Source organism: Patagioenas fasciata, chromosome 19 (genome assembly GCF_037038585.1).
Source record: "Patagioenas fasciata isolate bPatFas1 chromosome 19, bPatFas1.hap1, whole genome shotgun sequence".
Lineage (NCBI taxonomy): Eukaryota > Metazoa > Chordata > Aves > Columbiformes > Columbidae > Patagioenas > Patagioenas fasciata.
Window position 1 is genome coordinate 7,454,217 of NC_092538.1, and position 20,676 is coordinate 7,474,892.

At 53.8% G+C, this 20,676-nt stretch overlaps 1 protein-coding gene across 4 annotated transcripts; it reads left to right on the forward strand.

Moving 5' to 3' along the window:
* Positions 1 to 3,941: 3,941 nt before the first annotated feature.
* MMP28 (matrix metallopeptidase 28) lies at positions 3,942 to 20,643 on the forward strand. 4 transcript variants are annotated; one of them, XM_071816818.1, is made up of 8 exons: positions 3,942 to 4,259; positions 12,003 to 12,082; positions 12,753 to 12,916; positions 15,626 to 15,867; positions 16,279 to 16,524; positions 16,934 to 17,083; positions 17,587 to 17,754; positions 18,855 to 20,643. In XM_071816818.1, the coding sequence occupies exons 1-8, from the start codon at positions 4,070 to 4,072 to the stop codon at positions 19,247 to 19,249; spliced, it is 1,635 nt and encodes a 544-aa protein (XP_071672919.1). In that variant the 5' UTR covers positions 3,942 to 4,069; the 3' UTR covers positions 19,250 to 20,643. The 4 variants fall into 4 exon arrangements, with proteins under 4 accessions (XP_071672919.1, XP_065709221.1, XP_071672920.1 ...); XM_065853149.2 differs by lacking the exon at positions 3,942 to 4,259 and adding an exon at positions 4,594 to 4,741 and having other exon boundaries at positions 15,626 to 15,847; XM_071816819.1 differs by lacking the exon at positions 3,942 to 4,259 and adding an exon at positions 9,564 to 10,689.
* Positions 20,644 to 20,676: the final 33 nt, after the last annotated feature.

Consider the following 20,676-nt stretch of genomic DNA (forward strand, 5'->3'; position numbering starts at 1 on the left):
TTAGTTGCTTTTGGTGTAGAGAGAGTTAAATTAGTTTAGAGAGGCCTGAGAAGTTTAGTGAAGGATGTAAACCCAGATGACCGTTTAACTACGTCATTGTCCTCCAGCTGTTTCTGTGTAGTCCTTTAGCACTGCGGTGTATCTATGCAACTGCCTAAAGTCATCGGGATAAGCTTTAATTGAGGTTAAAAGAAAAGTAAAAAGCTTAAAAGAAAAAAAAAATCAGTAACTCGTATATTAAGGATTGAGTTAACTTGGTGTCTTCCTGACATGGTAACATTTGCTGTTAACTTCCTGCACTCTGCTGGCGCTGCGACTAGCTGCTCCTGTTTGTAGAGGTTTACTTGTAATTGTATGCAGATAAGCTGTGTTACAAATGATCAGCACTGTTCATATGAAGACTCAGATTTACAGATACTAAAATTGCTTTTTCTTTTAAACAGGTGGGGAAGGTGCCTGTTGACAAGTAATCTTCTAACAGACCAACAGCTGAATCAAGTTCAAAATAGGATTCATAAGATCTGCCTTTGATTTTTATTTTCAGTAGGTGCTCTGTGAGAATTTGGTAGAACTTCCTATAATAAAACTGCGAACTGAGAGAGGGCTGCAGATCCATCAGGAGATGGAAAACCAAGAGAGCTCATTGCAGCAGGAGGAGTTGGGGCTGAGCTGGGAACAGCTGTGCTCTGCTTCCTTCATCTCTTACGATCCCTCCTCCAAGCCGTTTTCTAAATGGTGAGGTCTTTATTTTGGAAATCAGTCCTGTATGGAATGCTGGTGATTTATTTATAAGAACACATCCAGCACTTGCCAAGCTCAACAATGACTTTATGGAGAAAAGCATAACGGAGGGATGCCGATGGAGGAGAGGCGTGTGATCGCTACAGAGCTGAAATGCAACAGAAATAGCTAAACCATTTAAGAAACAGCCAAATAATTTCTGTGCTGACCTCTATGCAGCCAAACCCACCTCACCCCAAGAAGTAATGCAACTTAATGAGTGACTGAAGTACCACAGTCCTAGAGAGAGATATGGAAGCTCTGACTGAAGCCAACAACTTGAGCCTTTGGGGTTTTGGGGCCAGGGTTCAGCCAGTGCTGCTTGGACTAATCTAGAAATGATAATTCCTATTTCCAGGGTAACAAAGAGCTTGCGTGACGTTGTCCTCAGCAGATGATGTTGCCAATGCTGCTGTAGAAATTGCTTGTAAAGATGTTGTCATAAAACACAGCTACCAGAATGCACCCGAAGTTGGAAAAGGACTTAAAGTCAATTTTTCGTACTAACATGATGATGTCTGCTGGAACTCAGGTGGTACCACGATCCTAGATGGTTTTAACCATCCTCTGAGCAAATAACTGTTAAGATTCAGTCAAACTGGTCTGGCAAATGCAGCACAACTCTTGCTGGTGTATTTGTAGGAGGGTTTGCCAGCTGGATGCTGCCTCTAGACCTCACTGACTTCCCAGGAGCTCTGCACACAAAAGGTAAAGCCAAGGAAAGTACGTACGGATTTTGCATTTAATTTTTTCCTAAACACCCTTCTGATAAGTATCTTTTCCTGAGGCTATTGAAGACAGGATACTGGACTAGACAGATTTCTTATCTAACACATTAAGGACAGGGAAAGTCCTTTGACTTGTCAGAACTTACCCTGCACACATGAAATACCCAGGAAAGCTGTGTCTAAGCACAAAACCTTTACCCTTGTGAGAGCTAAAGCCAGGGGAACAGAAGCTTCTTTGTGAAGAATTTGACTCCTGCACCTGGTTCTGTGCCTGTCTGATCTGAACTGGTCCCAGATCTGGCAACCTTTGAGCAGCAGGATGAGCATTTTTGACATGGCACCCCGGGAGCAACCCAACTGCCCCCCAGCTGTTGCAGCCAGCCTGGAGCAGCAAACATCTGAAGAATGACTGTTCTCCAGAGGCGGCACCTCGAGTGGATTAAAAGGAACAACTTGAATGTGTTCTTAGCGCAAGGCATTGGAGATATTTTGACCAGCACTTCTTGTGCATTGCATCCATCCTGGGGAGAAACTTGCCACCGAGGAGTAATGGTGTTGCTATTTGCTTATCAGTTGTGGTAAACATTAGAAGCTGCTCTGAGAAGTTTCGCGTCAGTGAAGTGCGGTTTCATAATGTTGGTTTATAAACTCCTCTGGCAGTTCACCTCTGCGGGAGCAGACTGTGATTCACTGCCGCTGCCCGACGGCTCCACAAACAACCTCCCCGATTCCAGACTCCGTCTCTGTGATAACGGCATTTAGTTTTCCGTGAGGTTTTCAGGTGAATATGCTCATGCTACTAAATTAGGAACCCTCAGTCCAAACTGTGGAGGCATCTTAGGAAAGGGGTTTGAAATCTAGGTAGCTGACTCGATTGACACCTTTCATGTTAAATTTGAGACGGGATTATGCCTAGAAACCCAAGGAAGTGGGAATGTTTAGGCAACCAGGGCTTGTATGGATGTATTTATCATGCTCTTCCAATAATGTTTTTCAGTAAAACTTCATCAGCTATTTGCCATAGGCTTATCTTCTCAGGTTTCAGTTTGGGGGTAGAAGTTACAAGGATTTAAACTCTTTCTTCTGCCCCACCTCTGAGATTTTACCTAATGCTGGAAGACTTGGAAATCTGTTCACCTTTCCACAAGACAGCTTTTCTGTTCCTGATACCATTCTGATTACAGCAGCTGCATGAACATCTTTATACTCCGAGCCAGAAGTCTGCAGAGAGCTGTGCTTTGGCATCTCCAAGGCTGGGCTGAATTCTTCTCTGCCTGAATGCCAAACCCCCAAAGGACTAATGCAGCAGCCCCGGGGAAATGCCAGGTCGGAAAGCCGACTGCTCCGGGGGCTGCAGGTGCCCTTGCAGCCGCTTCCCCGCATTACAATGCGCAGGGGAAGGAGTTTCCTGCTCCTGCTGGCGCCCGGCCAGTCACTTTCTCATCGTCCATATTCTTAAGTGGAAGAGCAGATGGATCAGTCGCTTCCTAGATACGAACCAAACACGGATGCGTTTGCAGACAGAGCCACTCTTGTTTTGCAAGGAAGCGTTGGGCTGACCTGTGCGAGGAGCAGCTGGCCCTTGGGTCTCCGGAGCAAGGCTGAGTGCGCCCCGTGCCAGCCGCCCGCCGTGCTCTCCCACAGCCCGTCCATCAGCGCTCGCTGGCCCAGCCGCGACCTTCTTCACTTCTCCCATCTGTATTTTTCTCTCGGCAACTTCCTTATTTTGCCATGTTATGCGGATCCTTTGTTCCTTCGAATCCCGCTTGCCAGGCTGATCCCTGTCCAGCTGAAAGCTGTGTGTTACAGGATCCCTGCGGATCTCTCCAAGCTGCGCTCAACAGATGCTCCTGTAAATTCAGGTCTTGGCATGATTAAAAAGAAGAGGAAGAGGCCTGTGAGCTTTGAAATAGGAGTGTGGTTGAAGCTGGCATAAAAACAAAAGCAGATATAAGTCACATCCTATTTTTTTTTCCCCAAAAAACCAAAGCAGAATCAAAACATCCTTTTGCTTTAGTCAAACGAAAACAAAATAGTCAAACAAAATACTGCAGGGAGTAAACAGAGTTGTTAACTTGTTGGTGGAAACCACAAGAGCATGGGCTGTGTATGAGTTGCAAGAGAGCTGCAATGCTGACACGTGCCTTATGTTGCCTTGGATGGTAAACAGCCCCTCGCCATCCATGGGTGACCAAATCCCTCATGTAGGAGGAAAATTTAAGCAAAAGGAGTGCAAACCAACAACCCTGAGTGGGGGGTTATTTTGCAAAGCTTGAAAGCATGCTGATCTAAGGTGTGGGGTTGTTTTTGCCAGACTCCTGGGGAGGGGTAGGTTGCTTGTCCAGCCTCCTGCTCTGCTGAGCTTGTGGCTGGTGCTGGCTGCTGTCAGAGAGGGACCCCCTGTGTCCGAGCCCTCATCTGCTCTGCATCTGCGTGGTCTGGACCACAGATGATCACAGGTTCAGGAAAAGCTGGACTTGATTTCTCCTCTTTTCTGCAGCTTCAAATTGGGCAAAGCTCAAGCCTAGGTGCTGCAGCTAGCTAGAGGTTCATCTCAGCACATGAACCTGCCTGTGCTCTGGCTCCACATCCAGCCTGGAGAGATGGAACCCACAGTGAGGATACATCCTGACATGGGCACCGTGCGTGTCCCGCTCTGCGATAGCTGGGGTGAATTAGTGATGCTCAGCAGGCCTGGGAGAACAAGAGGGATCCATTCTCAGAGCTACACTGGAGCGAGCTGTGTGCAGGGTGAGTCTGGGGGGCAGCTCTCCCAGCCTTTCCCCAGGGCTGGAGATGGGGCTCTGGTGGCCTGAAGATTCCAAGGGGGTTTGTCCCAGTGGCACAGCTACCCCTTGCCCTGAGCTCGGCTCTGTTTCCCTGTGTGTGTGTGCAAGAGAGGGATGTGGCGGGGAAGGGCATCGCCCTGCTGGGAAAGGGGGCTGGAGGATGCACAGGGGATCATTCCTCCCGCACAGGACGGGGAGGGAGGCAGCGGGGCTGTGCTCGCACGGGGGGTGCCGCCGGCGGAGCCCAACCCTCGGCCGGGGCTGGGCCGGGCCGGGGCCGCCCCCGGGGCTGGGCCGGGTTGAGACGAGCCGGGGCCGCGCCGGCCGGTGCCGCTGGGCGCGGAGCGGAGCGGAGCCGGGATGGCGCTGCGGGCCGCCCTGGCGCTGGGGTTGCTGGCGGCGGCGCAGCCCGGACCGGCCCCGCGGCAGCGGCGGGAGGCGGAGGTACGAGCGGGAGCGGGAGCGGGCGGGCTGGGGCGCAGGAGCTGCCGCGGGCTGTCCTGTGCCCGGCCGGGGGGTGAGTGTGCCCCGGTATGGCCCTGCTATGTGAGCGTGTGTGCCATAGGAGTGTGTGTGTAATAGGTGTCCATGTGTCATAGCTGTGTATATGTCACAAGTGCGTGCGTGCCATAGGTGTATGTGTGCCTCAGGTGTGCGTGTGCCATAGGCGTGTGCATGTGCCATAGGTGTGCCCACACCATAACTGTGTGCACGCGTGCCCGAGGCACGTTCACACCACAGGTGTGTGTTCCTGGGCGCCCAATGTGTGTGCACCCATGCTGTAGCCGTGTGCCATGGGTGCTCGAGGTGTGTGCATGGCACAGACGTGCACGGCACAGGTGTGTGCCCGTGGATGGGGAGGATGAGCCCTGCGTACTGCTGCCATGTGTGTTTGAGCCGCAGCTTCGTGACTGTGTGCACTGGTGGTGTGTCCGTGCCAGAGGTGTGTGTGGATGGTGCAAGTGTACGGCTGTGCCTGCTGGAGATGTGCCCGTGCTGTAGGATTGTGCTTGGAGCACCAAGGTGTGTGCGTTCCCATGTATGCTGTACGTGGAAATGTGACCCTAAAAGTGATGTATATCTGCAAACCTACCCTTCTATGTATCTCTGACAACAATAAAAGTCCTACACTAGGAAGCCATCCCATCTCACAGCGAATCAGGATGGGACAAAAGCCGTTCTTGCCCCTCCCCTGCCTCTCACCAGGGCTGTCCCCATCGCCTCTATTTGGATTTCTTCTGTTTGTCCCCGTATCATTGTCACGACATCCTGCCGTCCGTTCATGTTTGTTTTGGGAGGACAAGGTGTGAGATTTGGCTGGTGAACAAAGGTTCATGTTGTGGATTTTTTCTTGTTTAGACGTCGGTCTGACACATGTTTGCACAGATGCTCGATGTTAAAACCCCAGCAAGTCCTGGTGAATTAACTGGGATTTTTCACATCCTTGAAGTTGAAAAGTGCACGTAAGTGCTCAGAGGCTTGTTTTAATGTGCAGGCTTCTTACGCTGGGAGATGGTGTTTCAAAGAGGTGATTTATACATGTGCTTGCACCAGTGTGCACAAACATCATGCCACCTGGAAAAAAAAATCTCCAAAATTTATAATGCTCAGAAGATCAAAAATTCAAAATTCAATCTAGAAAGAAAACCAGCTCATGGGGGGTGAGAGCTTTAAAAGGTCTGGTCTGGCTTTTGATTCCTTGCTGGTGACTTCTGAGATTTTTTTCCCGTGAAGCCTCAGAGCAGATCCCAGGATTGTGGGAGATCCCAGCAGAGAGGTGCCAGGCAGGTGACTTTCCTGTCTCCATGCCTCAGTTTCCCCAGTGCCCTGTGTTGCACTGGCCAGGGCCTTTGGGACGGTGTATAAAATGGAAATGCTTAGAAACCGGGATAAGAAAACTTGTCTAAATAAACTGAGTGGTTAATTTTACTTTTAAGATGAAGTTGGAATTCTCACATAACATCAAATAGTTCTAGTTATTTGTGGCTTTCAGACAGCTGCCAGGCTTTGCTTCTAAAGCTTTTTATATTGCTTTTAAAGTAGTCAACGTTAGGGACAATGGGTTGTGTAAACTTATATGTGAAAGTCTGAGAAAATGCCCAGTTGAGTTGTTTTACTGGCTTGTGCCCTTGTTTTCACTGCATTTATATCAATTGCAGCTACATTAAAAAAAAGAAGAAAAATTTGGAGATTTAATTTGAAACATTTGTACATTAAATCATCTTCTTATCTGCAGCTCCAGGCAGGAGAAGGTCCGATGCTGGATAGCACGTAGTTTGGCAGAGCTGGTGTCTGGCTGGGCTGTGCTCAGGACAGCAGTTGGGTGTGTGGAAGTGCCCGAGTCCCCCTGATCCCCAGGAAATGGTGTAAAATCCGTGGCACATGAGACCTCACCCCGTGCTGGGAGCGAGGAGCGTGGCCCAGGGCTGGCAGTGCCAAGGACAAAGGACAATAAGGTCCCTGTGGTGGTTTGCGTGTGAACAGACAGGTCTGAAGAAAAATTGGTTAAAAATTTGAGAAAAGCAGAAGATGGAAATGCGGAGCAAAACATTCTCATTTCTGATTTTTATTTTTTCCCCTCCGGCCCTTCTTCTCCCTCTCTTGCAGTGGCATGTGGCCTCTGACTTTTCCCCACCAGAAACCCAAGGGCTTGCATTAATCATAGGCTCTGGGTTCTATTTGTGCTGAGAAATGCTCCCGTGTCCAGATGAGCCCCTTTATGGAAGGGTCAGCCAGTTGTGATGCTGAGGGCGGAGCGAGCAGCTCTGGGTACCACCCAACACATGGTGGGGCTTGGGGGTCAGCTGGGATTCCCATGTTTTCCCTCTGATTGAAACAGCAGGAAGAAAAACCTTCTTCCTGGGAGAAATTCCTGCTGTTCAGCCTCAGCAGGGTGATGCAAGGAGTGCAGGAGAGGAGGAGGAGTTTCTCGGGTGCCATCACCCTGGTGAGGCACTGCTGGGCTCTCCATGGCCGGGGAGAGCGTGGAAAACCCCTGAGATCACCGCAGGATGTGGCAGGCGGTTCCGAGGCACCCGGTGAACCCCCAGTGTGATTAACATGAGTCACCGCCGCCCGAACAGCCCCGCTTTCTTCCCTGCTCTCCCCAAAAACAATCCCTGCTTGTTCCGCCCAATAACGCCCGCCAGGCAGCAGGGACATCACTTTTCCCCGTTCCCAGTCCTCATGGACGGCCAAGACCAAGCGTTTTGTTTCCTTTCTCTCCTTAGACATGAAAGCACAACCAGTCTGCGTGACCAAACTGGTTGGTTAGCCGCTCCGGTATTCGCAGGAAGGTTTGGCCAAGCACGATGTTTTCCCCTGTTTTCCCCAAGTGCTTTGGGTCACATTCGGATAGATTTGGTGAATTTTGGTGCTGCTGGGAGTTTTGCAGCTCAGCGCTACCCAGGGCTTGGGGTGCTGGGGCAAAGCTGGGAGCTGGTTTCAAGTGCAGGGGTGAATTGTAGTACTTACTGATGAGATATTCTGGTATTTAACACACAACCAACCAGAGCGATTTGCCAGCCCCGCAGGCAGGCAACACAGAGCCCAGCGTGTTTTATGGCTTTTGTTTCCCTCCAAGTGATGCAATATTTATTATTCCTGTCCTGTAGCATCTCTCCTGCCCAGGCAGATGGGGAGGCAGAGAGTGAGCTCTGGTTCAGCATCCCAAAGATCTGAGTTACCCAAACCAGGAGAGGTTTTAGTTAGACCTGCTGTACCCCTGGTCGCCTGACCCTTAGTCTCAGCTCCAGGAGACTGTGTGAAAACTAAAGAAGTTTAAGAGGCGCTGGGCACAGTATTTCCCCAGCTCCACATCTTCAGTGGCAAATAAATAATTTCCAGCTAAAGCAGGTTTTGAGGAGGGGTATGTGGGAGAGGAGGTTCCTTTAGGACCAGATTAGTCAGAGCAGGGGAGCGTCACAGCAACCAGGCAGGGCCTGGGGTTTTAATCAGCCTCTGTCATTAACCTACAGAATTAGCTGGTGTGGTTTCTGTCTTTTCAGTGGGAGGACAACCAAGCTCTGTACTTGCTAATCTCCCTTCTTTTGTGTCTCTGTGTGTCTCTCTATATAATATTTATATAGATACTTATACACACACTTAAACAAAAGAGACACAAGGGCTCTGCCTGAGGGTTTGCGACTGCAGGCAGGAATGTGGCTTGGGAGAGTGGAACTAAATGAATGTTTTTAAATACCTTGACATCTTCTGAAGGCGGTGATGGGCAGGAGGAGCCGCCGCTCCTTCTGCAGTCGTGCCAAAATGTTCTCGGGGGTCAGCTCTCCATGTGTCTGTTCTCTGGGGGGAAACTGAGGCTGAAAAGCCAGGTTTACCCAATGTCCATCTCGGTGGTGAAATGATGCGGGATGGAGCCTGGGGCTGAGGACCCACCCGGACTTCCTTGCTGGGCTGCTGTCATGTCGTGATTAAAAACAAGAAGACCTTGGAGGTGCAGCTTGCGGCCGGCGTCCTCTGTAACCACAGCATGAAACCCTTGTGCAGCCTCCAGCAGGCCGGGATCGCTTCCCTTCTCTGCTGTGGGATGGAGGGAGAGATGGGGTTTGCATCCAGGCAGAGCAGAAGGGACCACAGTCAACAGGAGCCCAACGTGAGGCTCCTCTGATATTAAACTAGTGGAAAGACGCCAGGAGCTGAGTGTCTGGAGCGGGGGTCAGGCAGGACTGGAGCCGGCTGTCTCTGCTCTCTAATTGTTATCCCATTTTCTAGGTCTAATTGTATTTGCTGTTGGCTGTCTTCCACCTGGGATGCCTGCAGTTGAGGGAAAGGTATTTTTTGGCTTTAGCTCTCAGAAGAGATGATTTCCAGGGTTGTGACCAGCTCCCCACCAGAGCCCTCAGATGGGAAGGGACCCCCCATCTCCCCCAGTCCATCCTCCTGCTGTCCCTGCTGCAACCTCAAAGGCTTTTTCTGCCCCGGCGCCGGCTGCCGGGCAGCCGGACCTTTCCTTTTCTCCCTCCCTTGTGTAGACAGGGAGCCGGGCATATTTCATATCAACTCTCAGCTCTTGGTTTCCTGCTGTTTTTCTTTTACCATTGTATAGAAAAGAGCATTTCCCCATCTGGGGTAGGAGGGAGGGGGGTTTCCCAGCAGGGCCAGGCTTTGCATTGCAGCCTCTGGAGAGGTTTAATGGGCTGGTTGCAGCTGCCAGCCAGCCCTACCAGAGCCTGGCTGATCTCTGGGGGGTTGTACAGGGCACAGGGGGTCTGGTTCAGGCACAGGACACTGTGGCACATGGCTCTTGGGTTCTTCTCTCACCCTGAAAAGTCTGGGATCCAGGGGACTTCATCTGCTCTGCCGTCTGGTAAATAACTCGCACATGGGCGATCAGCACATCCCTCTCCTGCAGCTCAGTGTTTCCAGGGCTCACATCACCTGGAGCTCACAACAACTGTGTCTAGAACCTGTCATAACGTTTCTCTGAGTGGTTTTGCAGCCGGAGAGCTGGTGCCTGTGTGCAAGAACCTCAACACGACATGGGACAGAAAGTGCTGCTTTGGTTGGATTTTCAAAGCTCAAGGGGATCTAGGCCGGAGTAATAAAGCCAGTGGTGTGTGTACATTTTGGTGCTGGTCGAAAGCAGCTGCTGTGATAGTGGTTGCTTTTTTGTCACATACCCTGACTTGTCCAGATGGGGTTTCAAGCCTTTGTGAGATCATGGTGGGGAAAAAGCCATTTTCATGCTTTAAGAATGGGATTGTGTTAGGTTACAGGAGAGGAAACAGCTTCAAGTTATGTTTTGGATGCTGAGCGAAAGCCAAATGGTGGTAGAAAAGGTTTAGACTGTGCCATGGTTTGAGACCCAGGACTTTCTGCCTGGGTGCTCTGTAGCTCACATTTATCTGCGCTGATGTAAGCGCTGGGGATCATCTCCCCATGTCCATATATGTAGCTGATGATTTTCTAATTCTCAAGGAGAAGGTTATAAAACCAGAACAACTGAGAAAGAGCCCAGATACCTCCTCCTCCCTCAGGGGCACCCAATCTCCCTGACACCCCGTCCCTGGGAATCTCCCCCCGTTCCTGTATCCTTTCCTGTGTGAGCGTCCCCAGTCACTGCTGTATTTTGCCTGCTGGTACCCATGTAAAGGGGGGGGTTATCCCAGTGTGGATGGGGAGATGATGTGTCCAGGGTATACACTCCATGCCCAGGCAGAGATGCTGTGGCTTTGCCTGGTAGACAAACCGATGCTCTTGTCTGCTCTTACACCCAATTCATCTTGATTCACGGGGATCAGAGCCTGATGCTGCATGGAGATGCTGCTCCCTCCAGCCAATGTGTTCAGTGGGAAACCACACCAAATTTTTTGTCTGGGCCTGGGTGAGGAGCATGTTGTGGCAGGAAACCATGCCAGAGGGGGATCTTCCAGGTAAAAGGGGCCTAAAGGAGGAGAGGATGAGGGGTGGGAAGGGGCAGGGAGGGCTCACAAAGGGCTGAGCAACAGGCAGAGCACATGAGGTACCTGCCCTGCCCCCGGGGAGGTGGTGGGTGCAGAGGGTGACGTGTTTGGGGATGACGTAAGGATGACTGTTCACAGCGTGTGGAGGCTTTGCGTGGGAGGAGAGGGAGAGGCCCTGGCGAATCCTGGGGCTGCCAGACCCAGAAGCTGCTCCTGCTCCCGCCAGGTGACCGGCAGAGTGTGGCCGGCTCGGTGCTCCCACACTGGGGAGGGACATAGTGACATTGTCACCTCCACAGGACATGGTTTGGGGCTTGAATTGCCCAACAAAGATGGGCGGACAAGAGTACTAGTGCATGCACATTAACACTGACCCCCTTCTTCTCCTCACCCAAGATGAGCAAGGAGGGAAGAGGTTTTCAAAACACACATTTTCCAGCATGCAGCAGCCACACTGTCCCAGGGCCGGCGTTGTGCTCAGCCCGTCCTTGCTTGGGATGCGGGAAACCGAGCAGCCACTTTCACTTGTTATTCTTCATTCCATTAACTCGGATTCTGTTGCACTAACAGGATGCTGGGCGGCTTGTTTGTCTCCTGCAGACGTCCCCGGCGGCGGGGAAGGCGGGTGGGGAGCAGTCCTGCCACCTCGGCTATTAACCTCTTCGAAAGCTGGGAGCGCAGGCTGGGCAGAGGGAAACGGTTTATTTTCTTTTAACATGCAATTCATGTGTTGGAGCAAGTTCAGAGCAACAATCTCCGTCCATGTAAATGACCGATAAGAAGAAGAATGGTTTGGCAGGGCGGATTACCCCCGGAGTCTCTTCGCTTTGCAGCAGCACATCCTGCGTGGGGCTGGGGGAGGCTGCAGCCTGACCCCATCTCACCCCACCCTCCTCGTGTCCACAGCACTTTAGCCTTTATTTTAATCATTGCTTTGAGCACAGGGGATTAGAGCTGTGGGTTTGGTAGCCTTTAGCTGCAGATGACATGGCAGCAGGGGTTATTTTTTGATCTGTTAATGGCAATGTTTCCTCCTACACCTGCATCATATCATGGCCAAAAATTATGGGGAGGAGACACATAAACCTGTCTGAGCACAGGAGGGGTGGCTGCTTGGGGTGCAGAGGTCTCAGGAAAGAAAAATAACTGGGCATTTCTGCACAGCACGGTGTTTGCAGCACTGTTTGCCATCCAATCTCTCTTTTTCCCCCTGCTCCCAAGCCAACAGGTGCAAATGTCTGCCTGTGCTCTGAGCTGCGCCTCTCCCATCTCTCTTCTTGCAGCTGTTCCTGGAGAAATACGGCTACTTCAGCGAGCCAGGGCCCGGCACGCACAGCCCCGCCGAGTTCACGGAGGCGGTGAGGTAGGAGCCTTTTATTTAAAACCGCAGCAGAAATGCAGCAGCTCCGGCTGCACGGGAGCTGCCGGGTCTTTTCGCAGCTGGGGTGTATTTTTGCAGCCGGGAACCCTCTCTTGCATGGTCCGATGATAAAGAACAACCAATCCTTTTTGGAAACACTGGTCCATACCCAGCTCCTGCAGCTGGATGCCAGCTGCTGGCAGCCCAGCTCCTCTCTGCACTGCTTTATTTGCCTTTTATGGCCCGGTGCTCCCCTTATAATAATATCTGTAGTGAGGCCAAGGTTGGGGATGGCTGGGAGATGTCAGGCGGCTGAGCCGACAGCCGCTGCCCGGACTTCTCCTGTCGAAATCACAATTGGCTCCGGGAGCATCCCTGGCCTGACCCTGTACAAAGTCAAGTGCAAAGTCAAACAACTGGGGTTAAAAACAAGAAAGGGCATTTTTTAGGCTCCCCTGTCTGCTTTTGCCTTGCTAATAGATGGCTCACTGGTCAGATATGGTTGCAGAAGCAAGTCCTTCTCGTTTTATCACCTAGATTTATTCCTAATGATGGGACCTGAAGCGTGCTGGGTGAAAGCCCTGACTCAGCTCAAACACCCGGTGCAAATGCAAGTGAAACCCCCGGGCGATGGATCTGAGTGTGGGTGCTGACATGTCCCTTCCTTTTCCAGGGACTTCCAGCGGGTGACCCACCTCCCACTCAGCGGGGTCCTGGATGCCCCCACGCTCCATCAGATGGCCCTGCCGCGGTGCGGCACGGGCGACGGGGAGAGCCGCGGTGCCTGGGCACGCCGGGCATCTACTGCCCGGCACCGGCGACAAACCACGCCACACGGTGAGCACTGACGCCAAAAATCCCGGTGGGGTTTGGGGTTCTGGAGTGCTGAGAGTCCAGCTCTGCTATCCCGGCTCCTGGAGATGCCGCTGCGGGTGAGAGGTACAGCCCAGCGGCATAGTGTCCATCCCAGCATCTGCCTGGACTTTGCACCACTTTGTGTTTAAACATCTTTGGTTTTAGTTGTTCTGCATGGCTTGGTGTCAGCAAGGATTAGAGAGATTTAACTCCCACTTGTGGGGAAATTTGGCCCTCTGGGGCGGTTTTACTGCTGTCAAGAGAGCCAGGACATCTCCCGAGGAGCTGTCAGGTCACCATGGCCCCGGGCACAGCTGTGGTGTGATCTAGAGGGCAGAGGCTGACACATGGTGAAGTCATGCCCAGGCTCTGCGGAGCTTTGAGACTTCTAAGTGTGTTAATCACCCAGCACTAACCACAAAACCTGCTGGTGCTGGACCGCCCAGCCACAGGGAGTTGTTTCACCCACGTTAAGGGGTTTAACTCTGCTCCAAGCAACATCTCTTGCTCCTCTGTATCCAGGATTGGGCCTCTTGTCTCTCGCAAGCTGCGTCCTGGGCTTACAGATGAGTAACTGGATTCCTAGAGAGCAAGAGGGCTGGGACCAGCTGCACTTAGGACATGGGAAAAATGAAGGCGAGATTAAGAAAAGGCTCTGTGCCGTGTCAGTCTGTCTCTGCATCTGGCAGGGCTGGCAATGGACAGCCCCAGGAGACAACCCCCTCCTCCTCCTCCTGCCTCTGGCTTTCCTGCCAAAACCCCGATGTGCAGGATCACCTTTGCAGGCACCATCCTGGGCAGAGGGTGTCATGCATCCCAGGTGGGAGGGCAGAGCCAGGAGGCACGTGCAGCAGGAGATGGGCAAACAGCAGCAGCCTGTGCCCTGCGGCTCATGGGTCTCATTTTTGGGGATTGTGGTCTGTGGGTGGGTGGCAGGCAAGAGATGCCTGGCAGCCCCAAGCCCAGGTGGGGAAGGGCTCTGTGTGGCACCAGCTGTCGCTCCGCTGGGCTGGTGCTGGTGGATGCCCAATGGCAGCGAGCAGGGGAGCAGCCGGGGTGGGAGCAGGGCCGTATAGGTGCCTGCAGGGCTGGTGGCACCGGACAGGAAGGCCAGAGCCTTTGTGCTACATTGGCTATTTTTCCTACTTGAAGCAGGAAGCCGCTACAGCTGAGCCAGCAAAGTGCTTTGTTATTATCCACCCAGCAGTACCTTTGCTGGGCAGCCGCCGTGTCCGTCGTCCCACCAGCTTCAGACAACGCTTGCACCCCAGTGCAAGGGGTGGCAATAGCCAACCCCGGCTGAGCTTTGGCTCCTGGCTGGGTTATCCCAGCAGCAGTGGCCAGTGTGGGGCTGGGGAGGGCATCTGTCCCCCCTGCTGTTCCCGGGGTTGGGCCCAGCCCTGTGTTCCAGGTGGCGTCCCTGTGTGGGTTGGGGTCCTGTGTGTCTGCCCCTCTCTGCGCCTCTAAACAAACTGCCACTCTGCAGTTGAAACCCATCTCTTTCTGCCCTCTGGGAGACTTTGGGGACAGATGTTGTTTGCCTCTGGAAAGGGACTGGGTTTGGAAATCGGGGTTTGCAGCAGAGGGCACTGGGAAGAGGACTTTCTTCTAGCTGCCTTGCTGTGCTTTATGGAGCAGATGGCCCGTGGTGCAGCAGTGTCCTGGGTTTCCCCTCATGGAACTCCCTGCCTGCAATTGTCTTGGGCTCCAGGGCTGTGTGTGGCACCCAGCCAGCCTTCCTCTCCCTGGGAACCGGTTCCCTTTGCCCAGCCCTGTCCATGGGTGCCGTCTGTCCTTGTCCCCTGGGAGACACTCTGCCTCTCTGCAGGGAAGGGTGGGATGCTGGGGCTTTCTCTCAGGGCTGCAGCCATCCACCCCTGCCTTGGGCTGCTCAGAATCCAGTGCGGAAGGAAGCAGAGCTGGTGGGCTTGTCCCCGTGGTCAGGGTGGGTGAGCTGGGGTGGGATGTCAGCCAGCTTTGCCGAGTGGCTTGGCGCACACCCACAGCAGCAAGTCCCGGCGTGCTACTGGCTCTGTTCCCCCTGTTTCCCTGCACATCTGGAGCAGATGCAGCCGCTGGAGGTCTGTTCCCGCTCCCACGCCTCAGCAGTGGCTCTGGCACCTGCATCTTTCCAGTGTGGTCCCATGACTTCTCTCCTGGTTCTGGATGCCCTCGGCCAGACGTAACTGTGGGGCCCCGGGGTCTCCACAGCTGCCGAGGATGCTGGAGGAGGAGGAGGGGGCTGTGATGCTGTGTGATGGCTGTGGGAACACACATCTTTGCACCCCTGCATGGCGCGAGGAGGATGAGGAGCCTAAGGGGATCTCATGGGCTTGTCCTCTTCATCGCTGTCACCATGTGCCCCAGTGGCATTGGGGCTGTGTCTCCCCTGAAAGGACAGAAGAAACCATGGGCAATAAGATCCTTGGTGATGGTAAAATGATGCTTTAAAAATGAATGATGAGCAGTAGTTTGCCCCCACTGGGTTATCCCCAGCTGGGCTTCCAGGCAGCATCTTCGCAGGTCCTGCTGCCAGCGCAGGCTGCCAAGGCTGCTGGTGGACTTTCAGCTTCAGCCTGGGAAAGCTATGGCTTTTCCCAGCTCTGAGAAGCTCTCCTCCGCACAAGCAGCCCTGGGGTGGAAGAAAAAGCCCAAGTGCCCCTTGTCATGCTGAACTTGTCCCTCTTGCAGGTGGGAGGTGGTACAAACGGCACCTGACCTACCGGGTGGTGAACTGGCCGTCCTACCTGCCGCAGCACGAGGTGCGCCTGGCCGTGAAAGCCGCCTTCGAGCTCTGGAGCAACGTGTCCTCGCTGGTGTTCTGGGAAGCACGGGACGGCCCAGCCGACATTCGCCTGACCTTCTTTCATGGGGACCACAACGATGGACTCAACAATGCTTTCGATGGACCAGGTGCTGGTCGCTTCCGCCTCGTAAGCTTCTCTTTTACAACGTGGGCTTGTCCCCGGCAGGGAGGATGGCTGGGGCAGTGATGGGCTGGGGGTGATGGAGGCAAAGCTCTGCCCCTGCAGTCCCTCTAACCAAGGACACCTCACAGTTTGCTTTCTGGTTTGGGATCCTCACTCCCAACTCTGCAACCTGGGTCTGACAGCAAGGCGGTTGAGATGCTTATTATAGGATCAGGCTGATGACTTTCAAGAAGCCCTCCCCACCCTGATGGCATCCTCCAAACCTGAGCTCATTCCTTCCAGATACACTTTGCCTTTTTAATATTAGACAAACCCAGGTTTTCTCTCTTCTTGAGCCTTTGCCTGGCGTGTGTCACTGTGGCGGCTTTGATGTTCTCTGCTCCCCATGGTCCCTGACGGCTCTCGTGTCCCCAGGAGGTGCCCTGGCTCACGCCTTCTTCCCCCGGCGCGGAGAAGCCCATTTTGACAGTGATGAGCGCTGGTCCCTGCATAGCGGCAAAGGACGAAACCTGTTCGTCGTGGTGGCACATGAGATTGGCCACACACTGGGGCTGGAGCACTCCACCATCAAGAGCGCCCTGATGTCTCCTTACTACAAGAAGCTCAGCAAGGATTTTGTCCTCAGCTGGGATGACATTTTGGCCATCCAGAACTTGTATGGTGAGCCTGGTTTCCCCAAGCATCCCTTGGTTCCTCTGGCATTGTTCACTGGGGTGGGGACTGAGGAGTAGGTCTCTGCAAGGGGAAAGGACCACATGCAAGGGCCATGGTGGGGATGGGCCCCATTGCATTGTGATTGGTGAGGAAGATGTGGTGGAGCATGTGGGGTCCTCCAGGATGGGAACGGTTGGACTTGCTGCCTGCTTGTTTGCAACTAGAGAAATACTGGTGCATGTTTTTGGGGGTGCCAAGGGGTCTTTGCCAGCAGCGTATAGAGGAGGACAGGAACCAGACAGTGGCACAAGGAGTGTTTGGAGCCCTGGGGTGGATGCCCAGTCCTGCACTCACACAGTGCTCTGGGGAAAGCTGTTTTCCTTCTCCACGACTCACCAACCCTGCTCCATCCCAGGGAAGCCCTCCAAGGGCTCAGCAATCCAGCTCCCGGGAAAGGTCTTCGCCCACTTCCAGGACTGGAGCGTGGACCTTTACGGTGGGGACCGGCAGCAGAAGAGCCTCAGCTCCTATTACTGCCACTCCTTCTTTGATGCCATAACCACTGGTGGGTGTCTGTTGGTGTAGCCCTCCCCCAAAACATGCACCCCCACAGCTCACCCCAGTGCTGCAGCAGCCTGGTTCTACTCTGATAAGCTCCAGCGGTGGGAAAGGTGGGTTTGGCTGGTTCACAGCCCCATATGTGCTCCTGGGGCTGGTGGCATTACTGATGCACGTCGCTGTTGCTGAGTGCAGCATCTTGAGGACACAGCAATGGCTTGGTGTGTTGGGAAAGGGGGAAACATCCTAAAACTTGTGACAAGGCTTATTTGCTGCAGGAGCTCAAATGTGGAAGACAAGCCTTGAGAGGGAGCTGTGGTCAGCTTTATCCTCTCCAGGCTGGAGCGGAGGGGATTGTGAAAGCCGAGCAGAAGGGAACCTCCAAAACTGGAGCATCCCTGAAGCACCAAGGAGCTGCGTGGGGAGGAGAGGGGAACCAGGCAGCCAGGGCTGGCAGCTGGGATGAGGTTTCTCACCTGGGATCCCCTCAATCCTCCATCTGCCCCACAGATGCAGATCACAACCTCTACATCTTCAAGGGCAGCCACTACTGGGTGGTGACGGCAAGCGGCAACGCCAGCAACCCGCAGCCCCTGCAGCCACGCTGGCCTGGGCTCCCCCCTGGCATCGACGCCTGCACCTGGTCCCAGCTCAGCGGCAAGTTTTACTTCTTCAAAGGTAGGTGAGGTGTGGGCAGGAGAGTGGCTCCTGCCTGCTGGTTTGCCTGGAGCACCCTCTCTTGCCTGTGTCCCCTGTCCCCACCCACAGGTCCCCTCCCAGTGCAGAGCTGGGGCATCACTGGGTGCCAAGTGTGCAGAAGCCCACAGGAGCCCTGAGCTCGCTGCTTGCCACAGATTAACCATATGGCCTTGGGCATATCACCCCCTTGTACTTCAGTTTCCCCATTAACCTATTCAGGAGAGCAGTGCTCACCTGTGTGTGAAAATAAAACCAGATGCATTAAACCCTTTTGGGGTCCCTGGGAGAAAACGCTCCCTGAAGACGTGGTCGTAGGGGAGCTGAGGACTCTGGCATTTTCACGCTGCATGCGGTTCCCTGTGCTGTGCCAGGGGCTGAGCTGCCATGGGGAGCTGAAATGCCACCCACAAGCTGCCCAGTGACACGCTGTGTCCGGATGGGTACAGGAAGGTCAAACCAGGCAGCCCGGCTGCCAGGGTCAGCCCCAGCTTTTAATGGAAACCAGTCACCGTCTGGTCAGAAAGGGGCTTTGTTGCTGTGGCTGGGTGAGAGCCAGAAGCCCCTTTTCCTTCCCCAGCCCTCGGCTGCTCCCTCCCTCCCTGGGGCTGAGTGAGGCCACGGGTTGTGAGCAGAAAGGGGCTTTTGTCTGCCTGATTCATAGGGACAGGGCTCTACAGGGACAGCCAAGCACTCAGCCCTGATTGCAATTCCTGCTGCTGCATTTCTGGTCTTGATTGTCGCAGCCCTGGAGGGGTCTGTGTCCGTCTGGCCTGCTCGCTGTGCAGGAGCAGAGGGATTTTTGCAAGGAAGCAGCATGGGCTGACAGATGGCATGGTGCCCTGTCTCTGCGCATGGCGGTCCCTTTCCCTGCTTCAAGCCCCTGAGCTACCGTGCCTCAGTTTCCCCAGCCAGCCTGCTCCATGGGGCAGCCCTGCGGTGGTGCCGGTTGCATCACCAGTGGGATGAACAGCACAGATCAATCTCTGGAGCTGGAAAGCTGGCCCCAGGGCTGAGCCCTTCACATCTCCTGGAGCCGGTCCTGCAATGGGACTCTAACCCCTCTCCCCGGCTCCTCCCAGGTGGCCGGTGCTGGCGCTACGTGGGCTCCACCTTGGAGGCAGGTTTCCCCCAGAAATGCAGCGCCCGAGGCCTCCCACGGCACCCCGACACTGCGCTCTACTTCCAGCAGCTCCGGCGCCTGGTCCTCTTCAAAGGAGCCAAATACTTTGTGGTGAGCGAGGAAACCCTCGGCGTGGAGCCTTATTACCCCCGCAGCCTGCGGGACTGGGAGGGTTTGCCCCCCGGCACGGCGGGCGCCCTCAGCCACCGCGACGGCTTCATCTACTTCTTTCGGGATGACCAGTACTGGCAATTTGATCGGGCAAAGCTACAAGTGGTGGCCACTGGCAAATGGGCCACCCAGCTGCCCTGGATGGGCTGCTGGGATGTCAACAGTGGGCAGGTCCTCTTCTGAGCAGAGTGTACTGGGACAAAACTGGGGGGGCTGACCCCCCCCTTGCTCGCTGCTGTCTGGGTCCCTCTCTACGTGACTCTGGATTCCTGTTTGGGGATGGCTGGGCAGGGACCGGCAGGTCAGGGATGCCCACGGATGGTGGGAGCTGTGGGATGGTGGAGCAATGCCCCGGGATGCGGCCAAGACAGGGCAACCATCAGCTCAGGCAAGTCTGCCACGGCCAGGTGGGCTGAAAGCTTCAGGAGACCATTTTTTTAGAAAAAAAGACCACAAAAGAAGGTATAAGCCATGGAGACTGCAAACACACCATTTCTGTTCACGTTCAGGATATTGTTATGCATTTATTTTCAAACTGGGACTGGGGTTTGTTGATACTTCAGCTGTCGTTTTCCCATGCCCAGGCAGAGAAGTGCCTCACCATTGCCTGGTTTGGAGCTTGGGTGCTTTTAAGTAAGAGACTGAGAATGTTTCCTTGTTAAAACAAAAAGAAAAGAGACATTTGGACAAAAATAAAGGTCCATGTTGGGCTTTGTCCCCTCTGTGCTGGCAGAGCCCCACTCCTGCCTCCTCCTGTCCCTTGCCCTGGGGATGGAGGTCACACCCAGAAGGGGAACAGGTGCTTTGCTGGGCTTGCTGGAGACACCCACACCATGGGATTTTTTGGGTAAAAAACAGAGGGTTTTGGTGTAGGAGCCTCTTTGGAGTGAAATAAGGTGGGAGGTAGAGCTGAGCTGCTGCCAGTGTCGCTATGCAGGAGCATTGTGGCTCAGCTTTGCGATGGGTCAGGGGATTCTCCAGTGTGTACTAAGGGTTGTGCTCACCTCACAGCCATTGTGTACAGAGAAAGGGTCTGTCCTCTGCTCTGTCTCTGCAAGAGGCAGGATCAACATATTTTCGAGTCCTGTGCCTCTCTGCCACAGTTGGATGAACAGGGTTGAAATGTGGGGAAGGAGGGGAAGAAGAGCGAGTGAGCAGGACAGATGGACATGTCTGTGCACGCAGGCTCATGAGGACAATTCGGCTGCATAATCCTCATTCCTTTCTCAGAGCAGGCTCCCCACCTGGAAACGCCGCTGGCTCCTGTGCACCAAGTCACGGCTGCAAAGGGCTTTTGGTGCTGCCAGCTGAGGCGTGGATTTGGCAGGATGGGAGTTGACATGGGCAGTTCTGTCCGTTCTCTGTAATATTTGTGAGTGAGCCCTTTCTGCACAGACACGGACATGGGGACTCAGCTGCTCATGGCTTAAAATCTCAGGGGACTTTCAATGTTGCCAAAGAAACAGGGCTGCGTCATTTTTATTTTGAATTGAGTGATAATAAAGCAACACTGCTTGCAGAGGGTCCTAAGGGCTTGGAGACCTGATGGCAAATAAAATGAGCCTCTGGATATGTGATGTTGGGCTTTCTGCTTGTTTTAACGTCATGCT

What these genes read in the sequence shown, in the direction of transcription:
- MMP28 (XM_071816817.1), top strand. Translation starts at nt 11,076, where the DNA reads ATGCACATTAACACTGACCCCCTTCTTCTCCTCACCCAAGATGAGCAA. An exon ending in GCGACAAACCACGCCACACG is followed by an intron (nt 12,917 to 15,625) that starts GTGAGCACTGAC and finishes TCCCTCTTGCAG; the next exon opens with GTGGGAGGTGGTACAAACGG. An exon ending in GGCCATCCAGAACTTGTATG is followed by an intron (nt 16,525 to 16,933) that starts GTGAGCCTGGTT and finishes GCTCCATCCCAG; the next exon opens with GGAAGCCCTCCAAGGGCTCA.